At 59.8% G+C, this 13,683-nt stretch overlaps 1 protein-coding gene across 2 annotated transcripts in view; it reads right to left on the minus strand.

Moving 5' to 3' along the window:
- Nucleotides 1–8,940, minus strand: part of SRCIN1 (SRC kinase signaling inhibitor 1) — a gene marked incomplete at its 5' end in the record, with an annotated part of 66,578 nt that extends 57,638 nt beyond the window's left edge. For both annotated transcript variants that reach the window (XM_081109627.1, XM_081109626.1), the window contains one exon: nt 8,817–8,940. In XM_081109627.1, coding sequence (XP_080965753.1) covers nt 8,817–8,940 — 124 coding nt within the window. The remainder of the gene's footprint in view (nt 1–8,816) is intronic.
- Nucleotides 8,941–13,683: the final 4,743 nt, after the last annotated feature.

Below are 13,683 nucleotides of genomic sequence, written 5' to 3' on the forward strand. Positions count from 1 at the left end.
CCTTATGGGCAGTCCCTTTGGCATCCCTGGGGGCTGAGGGGAAAGGCAGACTAGAAATTGGGTGTTGGAGGAAGAACAGGGGCTGAGGGGGCCGACACTGGTGGGAGACAGACAGGAGGACAGACAGCAGGACAACACAGAAAACACAGGGCCCCCAGAATGAGGTCCCCAGGACAGACAGCCTACACGCTGGGTCTCCTCCCAGAAATGGGACAGACGCTCTCCTGGGATGCCCACACTAGACCCTAAATGACAGCACCTTGGAGGGCTCCTCTGCCTCCCCCGCCAACGTCACCCTGTTCCGGAAGGTGGGTGGGTGCAGGGTCAGGGCGGCCTGCTGTCCTTGCTCCGCTCACAAGCCTCTCCCAGCCCGGGACCCCCGTCTGCCCCACTCAGCCCCTAGCCCTGGGGAGGGTCCCCCCCCGCGACTGTGACAGAAAAGGCCTTTATTTCACACCCAACACGCAGGCACACACTGTGCGGGGCCGTGCAGGAAACGGCACCCCTGCCCCACACTGCCGGGAACCCTGTATCTCACTTTGCTCTACACCCGCCTGACCCTCAAACTGCCTCTTCTCGCCCTCCAGGGGGGTCCTTTCTAACTGTCCTCTCCCTCCCTCGAGCTGCAAGAGTCACCCCTGATTCCCGGCTTCACTTTCTGCAGTTTCAGTTACCGGTGGTCAACTGCAGTCTGAAAATACTCCATGGAAAATTCGAACCCTCCTGTCTGTCCCACCTAAGACGTGAATCACCCCTTTGTCCAGCGTTGCCACTGTGTACGCTCCCCTCCGGTCAGCGGCAGTCTCGGTATCAGATCCACCGTCCCCCCGTATCGCAGAGCTTGCGCACAAGTAACCCTTATTTTACTTCATAAAGGCCCCAGAGTCATTCCCACGATGACTTTTTCAGGGTGTCATTATGTTTTATTATTAGTTATTATGGTTCATTTCTCACTGTGCCTAATTTATAAATTGAACTTTATCATAGGTATGGATAAGAAGCAAAAAAACATAATATATATAGGGTTTGGTACTATCCGTAGTCTCAGGCATCCGCGGGGAGAACTCCTATATCTGTCTGTTGCCTCTGATCCCGGGGCACGAAGCATTAAGACCAATCCTGCCTGGAGATACTGTAGCCCGGGCATCCTTTTGGGTTACACTTGGCTGACCCAGACCCATCCATACCCACATCACGTCTGGCTGCCAGCATTTGCAGAGCCCCCTGCCAATCTCATGGTTCCAATTTTCCCACCGATTACCCAAGACGCAGGCGTCCCAGGGAGAAACAACTGTCGTATCCAGATGTTGAGACATTGACTAGGGGAAGAAATCAAGAATGCGAACTAACACGTCTAGCCCCAGAGGGCTTCCTGGGTGCGGCAGTGGGGGTTGCGAGTGGGGCGTGGGCAGAGGGCCACCGGATAGGGGAGAGTGAAGACTCAAGGAGGGGAGCGGGGCTAGATTCCTTCTCACCTCCAGCAGTAATTGGCAGGCCCAGGGGCCTAGCCCCAGACAGGCTGAGATCTAAAACCCAAATCTCGTTTTCTCACATAAGCCCATTCCTCCAGGAAGAATGGTCTCCCATTCAATCATTCAATTGGATAGAGAGGAGGAAGATGAAGACAGAGAAATTAGTACTTACTGAAGGTTTACCATGTGCCAGGAACTGGGCCTGTGGCACCTCATTTAATCCTGGTTCCCGCCCAGCGAGGAAACCGCTGTGATCAGCCCCAATGTACAGATGAGGACACAGAGCTTCAGAGAGGTGGAGTGAGCCAGGGCTTCCCAGCCCGGACCTGTCTGGCTCCAGAACCTGAGCTCTTGACCACTGAGCTAAACTGCCTCCCATCCATTCTCCCCAGTCTTGGCTGTCTCCCATTCGGTGCCCTCTGGGAAGTTCTGCTTAAAGTCTACCTTCTTTCCGTCCCATGCTTCCCTATAAACTGTTTCTTAAGGACAATAAAGTGGCAGTGAAGGCTTTGCTTCAGTATCTTTCTGCTTCGTTGTAGGGGCAGGAGGCGGAGGATTCTAACCCAGAGCTGCTGATGGGCCAGAGACCAAGGGAAGGAGGCGAGCTGTTGGGTTCAGGAGAAGTGGGTCCCGGATTTCCTGAGCTCCATCGTCCAGTGACTTCTGGCTCTCCAGGAGCCCCTCTCCTGCTCCCCCTCCTCCAACATGGCAGAGGCTCAGGAAGCCCCTCAAAGGCCTTCTTGTTTTGACATCCAGAAACCCCCTGAGCATCTTGGTGAGGGAGAGCTTAACAAGTCGGGGGCTGGCAAGTCCTAAGATCCCTCACCTTTCCTCAGAGCCCTAACTTCCAACTTAAGAGGTTGGGACAAGAATGGGGATCCATCAAGCCAGCCTGCCACTGGGCGGGACCGAGTAGGCAGGGAACCGCCAGGACAGCAGGCAGAGAGGCTGGGCATGTCTGCAAGGGCCTCAGGACGCCTGCCCAAGGAGCAGGGATCCTTAATTCTTCCCCAACGAGGCAGATGTGGGTGCCTGGGGTGATGCTGCCGGGGACCCATGTGTCTGCGATGATCTCACACCGGGGGTGGGTGGAACAGCCCCTCCACCTCCTATGCTCTGTACAAGCCTCCGTAGCTAGGGCCTCTCCGTGGGGTCTCTGTGTCTGGGGGCTCCCCTGGGGGCCCCTGTGTCTGGGCCTCTAGCATGCTCTGTGGCCGGGGAGAAAAAGAAGCCCGTGTCCAGGCATGGGGATGTTTGTAGAGGCGAAGAAGGCAGGCATGTGAAACCCCAACTCCTTCCCGATCTTACGGGACTCCACACCGGGACATGCAGGCCACTGGGCCAGGTGGCTGAGGCTCCCAGGAACCAGGGAGAGGCTGTCGGGGAGATGAGCCACCGGCTGGAGGTGCCTCCGTGGAATAAAATGCGGACTGGATCATCGCTGCTGGCTGGAATGGAGTGTGACAAGGTAGTTCTGCAGGGCTGGGAGGAAAACAGCTAGTTTATGTTCAGATGATAGCTGAATCCTATAGCCACTCCCTTCTCTTTCCTCCAGGCTGAGAGGACAGATTTAGGCAAGGTATGCCTTTGGAGCAGGAGGGACTGTTTGTAGGGTGTGTGTGTGTGTGTGCGCGCGTGTGCGTGCATCAATATTCTCTGGGGCCAAATTTCCATTTTTCCTGCTTCAGCTGGAGCTGGGAAATATTATTCCCACCCTCTGTGTGGACAGGCATGTATTATCTCAGGGGAGAGGAGGTGGGTACGACCTGTGACAGCTGGAAGGGGCTTTCGAGACTCTCCAGTTCCACCTTCTCCTCTCACACCAAGGACACTGAAGACGGGGGCCCAACTAACTTCCCCCGTGTGACAGCAGGAGGGGAGGCGGGCACGCTGACGCCAGTCCGACGCTTTCTCTTTACGTGCCCTTCACCTCTCCGCCCTTGGGGATCCAAGAGTGACTTCCCTGTCCCCATCGTTCCCCCCGTAGCTCCAAACCCCTCTCCGTCATGACTCCTTGCACTCTGCCAACAGCAACAGCCACGAGAGGTTCAGCCGAGCTCCTCGGGTCATCTCAAAGGTCATGCCAACCAGTCCCCTGCCCCTAGCCTACTCAGGTCAAAGGTCATGCCAACCAACCACCTGCCCCTAGCCTACTCATGCTCATACACACCCAACATCGAGGGAAAAGATGCAAAAATACCACCAGAGCTCCCCACCCCAAAGCAGCCACCCTTCGCACGGCCGCCCTTCACACACCACAGCCACCAGGAGATGTTCCTTCCTCTCTAACCTCCATGCCTCCGACTGCAGCGTGGGCCTGCTTCCTCTCAAGCTGTCCTGTGCACAGATGGGGGAGGGAGAGAAGAACAGGTTTCCTCAGCCTCCAAACCCTTGTGTTTGCCCAGCAGCAGCACAGAGGACGAGGGCAGGGTGTCCCAGGGTGGCTGCGCCCTGAGCCCAGTGCACGCGTGGGGCATGAGGGGTGCAGTGAGGAGCCGAAGACGGAGTGTGGGAGAAACCGCTCTTCTGGGAATGGTCCCTCTGACTCCTCACCCCCCGGAGAATCCTAAATCTCAGGCTCAGGGGAGGGTCTTCTCTGAGTTTAGAGACATCTGTTCCCACACCCACACCAATTATTGAGTGTTTATTATGTGTCAGGCACTGTGCCGGACATTTTCACCTATTATTTCATTTAACTTTCACAACAATTCCATGGCATGAAACTAATCTTCCCCTGGGACAGTCCCTCCCTGAGACTAAATCTAACCTGATCCCTCTGGCTGCATTTCCTCAGGCCCAGTTCTCCTTGGCGGTGAAGGGCATTTTGGCTCCTGTCTTTAGAAATTCCCACCATTACTCAGTGGCCCCACATTATCTCCTCCAGGCATCAGCCTTTACCCCAGTGTTGTGATGGGCATTAGAGGGGTGAAGGGGCACTGAGGCAGGACTAGAGGCTGGGATCAGGGCACTGGCCTAGGCCAGACACAGATAGAGCACATGCCAGGTGGCTGGGAGGAGGCCCAGAGGACAGGCCCCAGGAGATCAGGCTGGGCCAACGGAGGTGGGGGAAGAGCTGAGAGCAGCAGGTACTCCCCTCCCTCCTTCCCTGATGACATCTGTGACCTTTGCAGGGTGGTAACTAGGCAGGACCCAGAGATGCAAAGATCTAGTTCTCTCTCACTGACCGTCTCTTAGGTCCAAGCTCCAACCCACACCTGCCCAGAGCCCAGGGGGCTGAGCAGAAGTCGGCAGGGGCGCAAGGCCGCAGGACTGGCCCTGGGCTGTGGGTGGGAGCTGAAGCCAGAGGATGAGCTCTCACACCTCGCTCAGCTCCTGGCATCCAGAGGGTACTCAGGCCTCCTGGTACAGAAGGGAGACTCCCAAGCCCACCTGCCAGCCTCATGGGTTTCTACACACCCTATGGTAGCCATGGGCACCTTGAGTGAATTTACACACCACTTGGCTTTCCTGTTTGGACGAGGGCAGGGGTCCCCTCCACTAGGGTTTTCCCCCATCCAGCCTCCAGCACGGCTGGAACACAGGGGCCAGACCCACCTCCCCAGGGAATGCTCAGGCCTCAGCTTCTGACCATTCCCAGAAGAAGGGTTTCTCCCACACTCAGTCTCCCATTGGGAGAGTCAAGCAGGGAAAGCATGGGCCAATGGGCAAGGGGAATGGGAATGGTGGGTGGGACTCTGGTCCCTGTGGGTGGCACCCTCACCCTTCAAGCAGGCATCATTAAGATATGCAAAGCATATGCAAATCACCCAGAAGAGAGACACGACTCCGGGTGGAATGTCAGAAGAGACCTTGAAGGTGATCCAGCCCATACCTCCTCCTCCATTCACAGGTGAGGAACAGAGGCCCCACCAGGAAGGGACTTGCTCAAGGTCATTCAGACATTTGGGCAATGAGGAAGGAGCCTAATGAGGGCTTTACTCAGTCCAGTGCTCTTTCCATGGCCGCCTTATCTTTCCTGTGGGGGGTTTACAAGGTGGCAAAGGGAGCACAGGGTCTCGATGGGGCTCCAAGGAGGCCTATCAAAACCCCACCTTCCTGCCTCTGAGCCTGGAGATGGGGTAGTGAGTGTGAGGGGAACAGAGGGCAGAGATGCCCGGGAGAGTGGGTGACCAGACGGGTGGAGGGGCCAGAGCCGGAGGCACTGTTTTCCTGCAGCCAAGCAGCAGAAGGCAGCCGGACTGGAGCGTCTGCAGCCCAATGTCAGGGCAAGGTGCCTGCTGTGGTGTGGGGAGGGGATGACACCCTTACTACACACGCATGCCTAAGTGCCCAGCAGCCCCTTCCGCCTGGACTCTGATGACCATGGCACCTGACAGACCACAATGAACCCAGGCCCTTCCTTAGCTGCTGCCGCCTTCCCACCCCCCACCCCCCAGCTTGGTTTCTCAACCTTCCAGACAGTCCTAGAAAGCAGGACCCAGGCTGGGGAAAGGAAGACAGACAGATGGGAGGAGCCAGACTGAAAGAAAAAGGGGAGACTGAGGAGCAGAGGGGGAGACAGGGGGGAGAAAGCATGAAGGGCAGAACAGGAGAAACAGGGGCAGAGGGAGGGGAGGTCATGAGGAAGGAAGTCGGGGAGACTGAGGGGCATGGAGGGGACGGTGGGAGCAGCGGAGCAGCGAGGGGAGGGCTCCCAGCCTCCGAACCAAAGGACAAAGCTGGAGCCTGGATATGGGGCACAGGAACCCCATGGAGGCCTGGGGCTTTCTGGCAGGAGTTGGGGACCATGCCCCTGCCCCTCTGCCCACCTCCCCAGCAACTCTCCAGGCTGCCAGGAAATCAGTCCTCCCTCCTCTGCCTTCTTCCCTCCCTCTTTCTATCCCTCCCTTTCTCCTCCCTCCCTCCCCCCTCCCAGGGCTGGGAGGGGGGGAGGGGGAGGACAGGCAAGCCTGCTTCCTCGCCAAATCCAAAGCCTTCATCTCTGCTTTTCAGAGCTGGGCATGAAAGAAGGGAAGCGAGCGCAGCCCTCAAACCGCTGACGGCCAGATTTTTATTATCTTTGCTCCAATAGGCCCTAGGAAGTCAACAAGGGAATCTTCAAAGAGCATCTCCGCGGCTCACTGGAGCCGGCACCTGCACTGGCCCACTCACGGCAGGCAGCCAGAGCCTGGGGGACACAATCTGTCCCCCAACTCCCACTAAGCCCAGAGCCCAGATCCGAAGCTGCCAGGAGCCTCACCCTCAGCCTCGTGCCTAGGCAAGGGCCACTTGGCCGGGCAGCGGGCTCCAAGGCCAGGCCCAGGGCCGCTCGGCCTCAGAGACAGTCTCTGCCCCTCTCTGGACCTCGAGGACACAAGGAGGAGGAAATCAGATCTGCTTGCCAGGGCTCGGAGGAGATAAGTGCTTGGGATTCCTAGAAAGAGAAGCTTTTGTGGCAAGCCCTAGATTCCTCCCCAGATCCTTCCCCTGAACTGTCTGCCTGCCCCACCCCCACAGACCCCTCCGTCGCCTCCTGACTCCCCCTCCTAGAAGCCCTCCCAACCACAGCTGCCCCTCCTGAGCTCCAGGCCCACTACTCGGGATGATCCTGGAACCCCAGATAGCTCCCTCCGGACAAATCCTCAACTCCACCTGCCTTCTTTTCCCAAGACCTAACCTGGGGTGGGGGTGGGGCTAAAATAAACCTGCTACTTCAAAAAACGCTCCCCTCCTAAGCTTAGCTTTGTCAGAGAAAGCCAAGGTTGGCATTGGGCAGATGGCCAGCGACACCCCAATCCCTGCCACCCCCCCCCAACTCTAACCACACCATTGAGGTCAATGCCTGAAGCCAAAGAAGGAATCAATGGTTCTAATGCAGCAGTTCTCAACCTGTGGGTTGCGACCCCTTTGGGAGTCGAACGACCCTTTCACAGGGGTCGCCTAAGACCATCGGAAAACACATATATAATTACATATTGTTTTTGTGATTAATCACTATGTTTTAATTATGTTCAATTTGTAACAATGAAAATACATCCTGCATATCAGATATTTACATGACGATTCATAACAGTAGCAACATTACAGTTATGAAGTAGCAACGAAAATAATTTTATGGTTGGAGGTCACCACAACATGAGGAACTGTATTAAAGGGTCGCAGCATTAGGAAGGTTGAGAACCACTGTTCCAATTAAACCCTTTTTCCAGGATGGATTCCTGGCCAGAGAGAGAGAGAGAGAGAGAGAGAGAGAGAGAGAGAGAGCGCATCCGAGCTCTGCATCCCAGCACCCAGCCCCGTTTCCTGTGAATCTTTAAGGAACCTGGAGTCAGGTCTTGAAGACCCCAGAACCCCCACATTAGGCTACAAAGCAAGCAGCAAGCCTGGAGTTGGGGCATCTCAATCCCAGGGACCCTTCCCCTAGGGGAGCTCCCCCTAAGACTCAGCACAGCCTGAGGACCACAGTTGCTTCTTCCAGACCCCAGAGCACATGGGGGACCCGAGTCCCCATCCCAGCCCCCGGGTCATCATGATAATGGACCATCATGGTGAGGATGGAAGCAGCAGGGCTGTGGGGGCCCTAGACAAAGACCCTCTTGTCCCCAAGGAGGGGTGGCAGGAAGCCAGGGCAAAGCCTTTGCACTCGCTGCCAGCAGTGCTTGGGTGCCAGGCAGTCTGGGGTGTGTGTGGGGGGGTCTTATTCTTGGAAGCCCCTCCCTCCCCGGAGGCCCACAGCCCTCACCCCCATCCCTGGCGTTGACACCAGGCCATCAGCTAAGTGTCTGCCCCCAACAGCTCTCAGCTTGCCTGGAGCCTCCTTCCTAGGTGAATGCCGGTCCAGACACTTGCCCACAGGAGCCCCAACACCAGCCAGAAAACAGCCAAAACCCTCGCACCAAAACCATAACCGCCCTCCGCGTACCTACAAACGCACACCCTCGCCAGAAACCACCACCGGCACAGCCGCCGCCAATCATGACAGAGCCTTATGTTTTCACGGTGTCAGTCTCCATCGAATGCATCATCAGTTCTTTAAGATCGCCGACAGAGATGCGGGAGGGAAGGAGGGAAACTGAGGCACGGGGTTAGGCAGCAAAGCCGCTGGCTCAAGGTCACCCAGACCAAGATATCCACAGTTGCACACACAGTCCCAAGTGCTCGAACCCCACGCCAAAAACACATTCAGACCCGCAGCCTGAAAGTCCGTCTGGTCAGCTACTCCCCACTCCCAGCCCTCCTCTGGTTCCCAAACATCTTCTGAAAGGCTTCAGCCAGGAACCCTCAGCTCAGGGAACCCTCTTCCCTTCAAGTTGGGGGCTGCCAGACCTCCTGGTTTCACAGTCTTGGGGGAGAGCGAAAGGCAGTCCGGGACCCCATCCTTGCACCATCGCTGCTCCTGCTCACCTGGCTCCCTTCGGCCCCCGGGGTCCTTCGGTCCGGCCTCCTCCCTGGGAGATCGGGAGCTGCCCTCAGCTGTCCGCTCCCACCAGGCCAGGGCAAAGCGCCGCAGGCACTGCCAGGGCTGCATGGGGAGGGTTGGGGCGGGGGTGCTCGCACCGGCAGCCGCACACACCGCGCTGGGCCCTGCCAGCCGAGCTGCGGAGGCACCCGGCCGGCCCCCTCGGCTTCCACCAGCATCCTGCTGCCCCCACCGACAGGACTCGGAGCTGGTCCGGGAGCTTCTGACGTAGCAGGGGGGTGCGTGGGAGGGGAGGGGGAGCCACGGCGCGTCCCTCCCCAGCCCCGCCCTCTGCCCCTCCGCCTCCAGCGGTTCCTAACTCCACACTAACCCTAGATGCTCTGCCCAGCTGGGGGCGCCCTCCCCTGCCCTCTTCAGGGGAAGGGCTTAAGAGCAAATAGTCCCTCCCCGGCCCCTCCCTCTCACGGCCCCTCCCCACCGGCCAGCTCAGCTGGGAGCCGGTCCCCAGTTTCTGCAACTGCTGCCTCGGCCCCGAGGTCTCCAGGGCTGGGGCCTCGAGGTGAGGGGGGTGGGGGTGGGGAATGCAGGCTTGTATCCTGGCAACACAGCCAACACCAGAACGCACTCGTCCCCTTCCTTCCCTGGGGGACGGGCTCAGAGCGCTACCACCACCCAAGTGCACCCACCCCGTTCTGGGACCGGAGGAAGAGGCCTTTGCTGCTCCCCGACTTCTCCAGTGCCTTCGCCTCCCTTTCACCCTCCCCTTCCTCCATCTAGGATGGTCCGCTCCCCTCCCCCACTGTCCTCAGCATCCATCCCCCCTCCTCCCCTCCCCTCCCCTGCCCCCTCCACCCATACCCCTCCAAATTTTAACCCCTCGGGCCCCCTCCCCCGGCTTTACGAGACCCCCCCGCCCCCCCCCCGCCCCCCGTCTCCAGCCTCGCCAATTCCTGAACCCCTCTCTGGTCCCAGCACTCCGCTCGTCCGGGTCCTTTTCCCAAGCCGGGCGCGCCGCGGTCCCCTGCCCGCTCCCCCCCTGCCCCCCCCCCCCACACACACACACCTGCGCCCGGAGCATCCCTCGCCCCGCCGGCCGCCGCCTCCCGGCCCCGGCCGCCGCCCCCGCCCCCGGCCGAGGGGAAAACACACAAAGAAAACAGAAATACCTTCCACTTAAGCATGGAGGCACATTAGGGAGGAGAGAGACAGGGACATGCCTTGGGACGGAGCGTTCCCCATCGGGCGGGGCGCGGGGGGCGGGGGCCCCGGGCCGGCCTGCCTGGCGCTCGCCCTCTCGCCGCCTCGCGGGCTCCGTGCTCTGCCCCAGCCTCGGGGCGCGGTGCCAGGCGGGCAGGCCGGGGGCGCGGGCCCCGCCGGGGTGGACCAGCTGGGAGGGCGCCGGCGGCCGGGCGTGTGGGTGCGCGCGCGCGCGGGCGTGTCACCGAGTGTGCGAGAGCGAGTGTGTGTGCGTGTGTGCGTGTGTGCGTGTGTGTGTGTGTGTGTGTGAGTGCGCGAGAGAGCCGGCGCGGGTGTGTCACTGCGGGCGGGAGCGCGCGCGGCGCGGGCACGAGCGTGTGGCCGGAACGTACAAAGGGCCGCCCGGGTGGCAGGGAGCGGGGAGGGGAGGGGGCGCCGCGCCTCGTGCCCTCGAGCGGTACCCGCGGCGCGCGGCGGGGCCGGGGTGCAGGGCGCGCTCACGGTCCGCTCCCCTTTCCACCTGCCTCGCCCACCCCAGGCCTCCCTCGCGCCACTAGAGAGGCCAAGCCCTCAGGCCTGGAGCCGGCCCGGGGAAGGGGCGCACCCCGAGGACTGGAGCCTTCTCGCGCTCCAAGCCCCCGCGCGCCTCGGGATGGAGACGCTTTCGGGGAGGCGAGGCAGGGCGGCGGGAATGGGGGCCACTCTTTAGCCAAGGTGACCTCCGAAAGCCACAGCCGCGCTGTGCATGGAGAGCCTGGACCCCCGGCCGCCTCTGCCCGATGCTCCCCTCCCCCCTTCCTTCGCCGCCGCTTAGACGCGGGAACCTAGTCCCCCCGGCGCCCCCTGCTGGGCTGTCTCCTTGCCCCCCAACTCGGGTTGCGGCCCCTCCTGCAGGCATCTGCTGGAACTGCAGCGGCCTCTGCTAGTCGTAAGGTGTGTAGACTCATCGGTCAAGTAGGACCCCAAAGGAGGGCGCTTCAGCTCCTGCCCCTCTCACACTTCTCTTGGCCTCGCCATTGCCACCTCCACCTTAGCCTGCAGAAGCCAGCACTGTCCCAGTCCCAGACGTTCTGCCATCCCCTCCGTTCTCCTACCCCCTCCTTCCTCCTACCTTGGCCTACCTGTGAGGTCCACAGACTTTTCCCACTGGGACCAGCACCGGCCCCTCCTCCTGTCTTGGTTGCTGGCTCCCTCTCTCCCTCCGGTTTTCTGTCCTGTTTCTTCTCTCTGAGCTTCTCTTGAGGAGGGGAAGGGAGGCTAAGTTCCCTGCCCCTTATCAGCATCCCCACAGCAGGTTAGCTGATCAGGGAAGGGGCTCAGTACACCTCTTCGCTGCAGGCCTCCAGGCAGAGTGGCAGGCAGGCAGGGAGTTGAGAGAGGAGACCCCACCCCACCCAAAGAGGCCCAAATGACAAACCGGTTTCCCCGCTTCCTGTTCTACCCAGTTGCAGCCTTACTCTGGGCTCTCCCACTCTCCTGCCCGCCCCCAGACCTGCCCCTGAACCAGCCACATGCCTGGCTAAGGGCAAGTCCCTGATGCCCCTTTGAGATTAATCTCCAGTTGCAGTAACTCAGATGGCAGGGCCAGTGCGGGAGGAGGAAGGGGGCCCTTCCCAGCTCCAGGCGAACAGCTCAGGAGGGCAGCCAATCTTGGACACACCGTTTGGGCACACGACCCCAGCAGTCGGCACCCTGACGTCTCTCCTCCTGAGCCAGCTGCCTCTCCCTCTGCCAACTGGACGGTGCCCATCTTTTGGCCTCTGAGTGCACAGTGGGCACTTGTCCAGCTCCCTGCCTGGCTGCCTGCCCAGGATGGGCATGGGAGGCAGCAGGCCCTGTGTAAGGGAGGGGTTGACAAGTGGAGGGGTAGCTTCCCCCTCAGCTGCATGGACACCACCTCTCAAGCCTCTCCCAGCCCCAAAGTTGGGGACTCACACTGCTGGCTCCTCCACATTCAGTCCCCCACTCCGTCCCTACACAGGACGCTGCCCTTTGCCCCTCCGGGTGCCCCCATGAGACAAGGTCTCTTCCCTCCCCTACTTTGTGTCCACCTAAGAGGCAGGGAATCAGCAGGTGCTTTACCCATATTCCCTCATTTAACCCTCTCACAACCCTGCAGAAGCCGGCGTTTTCAGCCCCATTTCAGAGAGAAGAGTTGAGGCTTAGAGAGGTATAGCCACTTGTCCAATCTAAGAGTAGCAAAGCTGAAATTCAAGCCCAGATCTGCCTGACTCCACAGCTCCCAGCTTCTTTTCTATCAACATCACCATCTCCTAACCCTGTGGGCTGCCAGACGCAGGGACCAACCTCCGGCACAGGGCTCATGACCGACTGTATGGCGGGTGGGAGAGAGTGGGCTCTAGGGTGTGGCTGAGGGTTGACCTTCATTCATGTCAAGGTGAAGGAACTGGCCCTTACTCCCTGGAGGACCATTGGAAAGACACTTGTCCTGCCACCTGGCGGTTTTGCTGTCCTTGTGCTGAATGACAAGAAGCCACTGCCTCAGGGACTGACGGGGAGAGACTCCGTGAATCAGGCCTTGGACATTAGAGACAGTTCCAAAGGGGCCAGCAGGACAGGGTACCCATCGTTCCCCCTCTAAGTTGCCCTCCTGCATCTTGAGGGCCCCCTCCATAGCGAGCCACTTACGTCTGACTCAGGTAATTTTTGTATGCATGTACCTTACTTTGTAAAGACAATCCTTAACATTCCTGATCCTCTGCAGAGCTGTGAGCTCATCTGACTCCCTTCCCTCCTCAACTACTTCGTCCACACCCACCCAACCCAGGACAGTGGCCTCCAAGTGTCCCAAGGAGGGGCGAGAAGGAAGACAGCTCCTGAACAGGAGCACAGACCCCGAAGCTCCAAGTGGAGCCACCAGGGCAGATGGCCTGGCATTATCTACCCCTCATTGACCCCACCCGATCCTCTGCCCCCACCCCCAGGGAAGATAGATGCCCCCTCCCTGTCCCATCAGATCTCAGAAGCAGAGGCTCCTGGGGGAGGGAGAAGACTGATCGGGGCAAGAGCAACACAGGTATGATTTTTCCAGATGAGAGATGAGCCTTGCTCCTATAAGCTTGGCAGGGTGCCTGGCACAACCAAGGTGCCAGCTGCCTCCACCTGAGATGCCTCAGGTGCCACCCGCCCCCACTCTCATTCTGCAACAGGTAACTTCCCCCTGGCCCTCCTCGCCTGCGTCTCTGGCTTTGCTCTCAGTTGGGAGGGCGCAGCTGGCACTGCCCACCTTGCCCTTCTTAGTCATCCCACCCAGCCTCCTCACCCGCTCCTGGGAGCCTGTGGAGGGAGGTTATGTAGGCGCACCCACACTCAGCCCCGCCTCTCCTTCCCCCAAGGTGCGGTTGGAACAGGGGCTGCACCTGGGCACACATCTGGACAGGAAGAGGGAGATGGGCCTGGAGTGGACAGAGAGGGGCGCATGGACCTCTGGGGAAAGGCACAGAGAAAGGGGTGATGTAGAAATTATGTTTGGATCCCTGCACTACTCCCTCTGCCACCTCTGGAGCCTCCCACCCAGATCCTCGAGAAAGCCCCCTGCCCGAGCGGCTATCGTCAGGGCAGTGCATTGCATGAGCCCCCTTCGGACCATCCAAACTCCAGCATGAGTAGCCTGAGGCAGTGAGGGGCTGGGGT

Source organism: Myotis nattereri, assembly GCF_964212035.1.
Source record: "Myotis nattereri genome assembly, chromosome: 16".
Taxonomy (NCBI): Eukaryota; Metazoa; Chordata; class Mammalia; order Chiroptera; family Vespertilionidae; genus Myotis; species Myotis nattereri.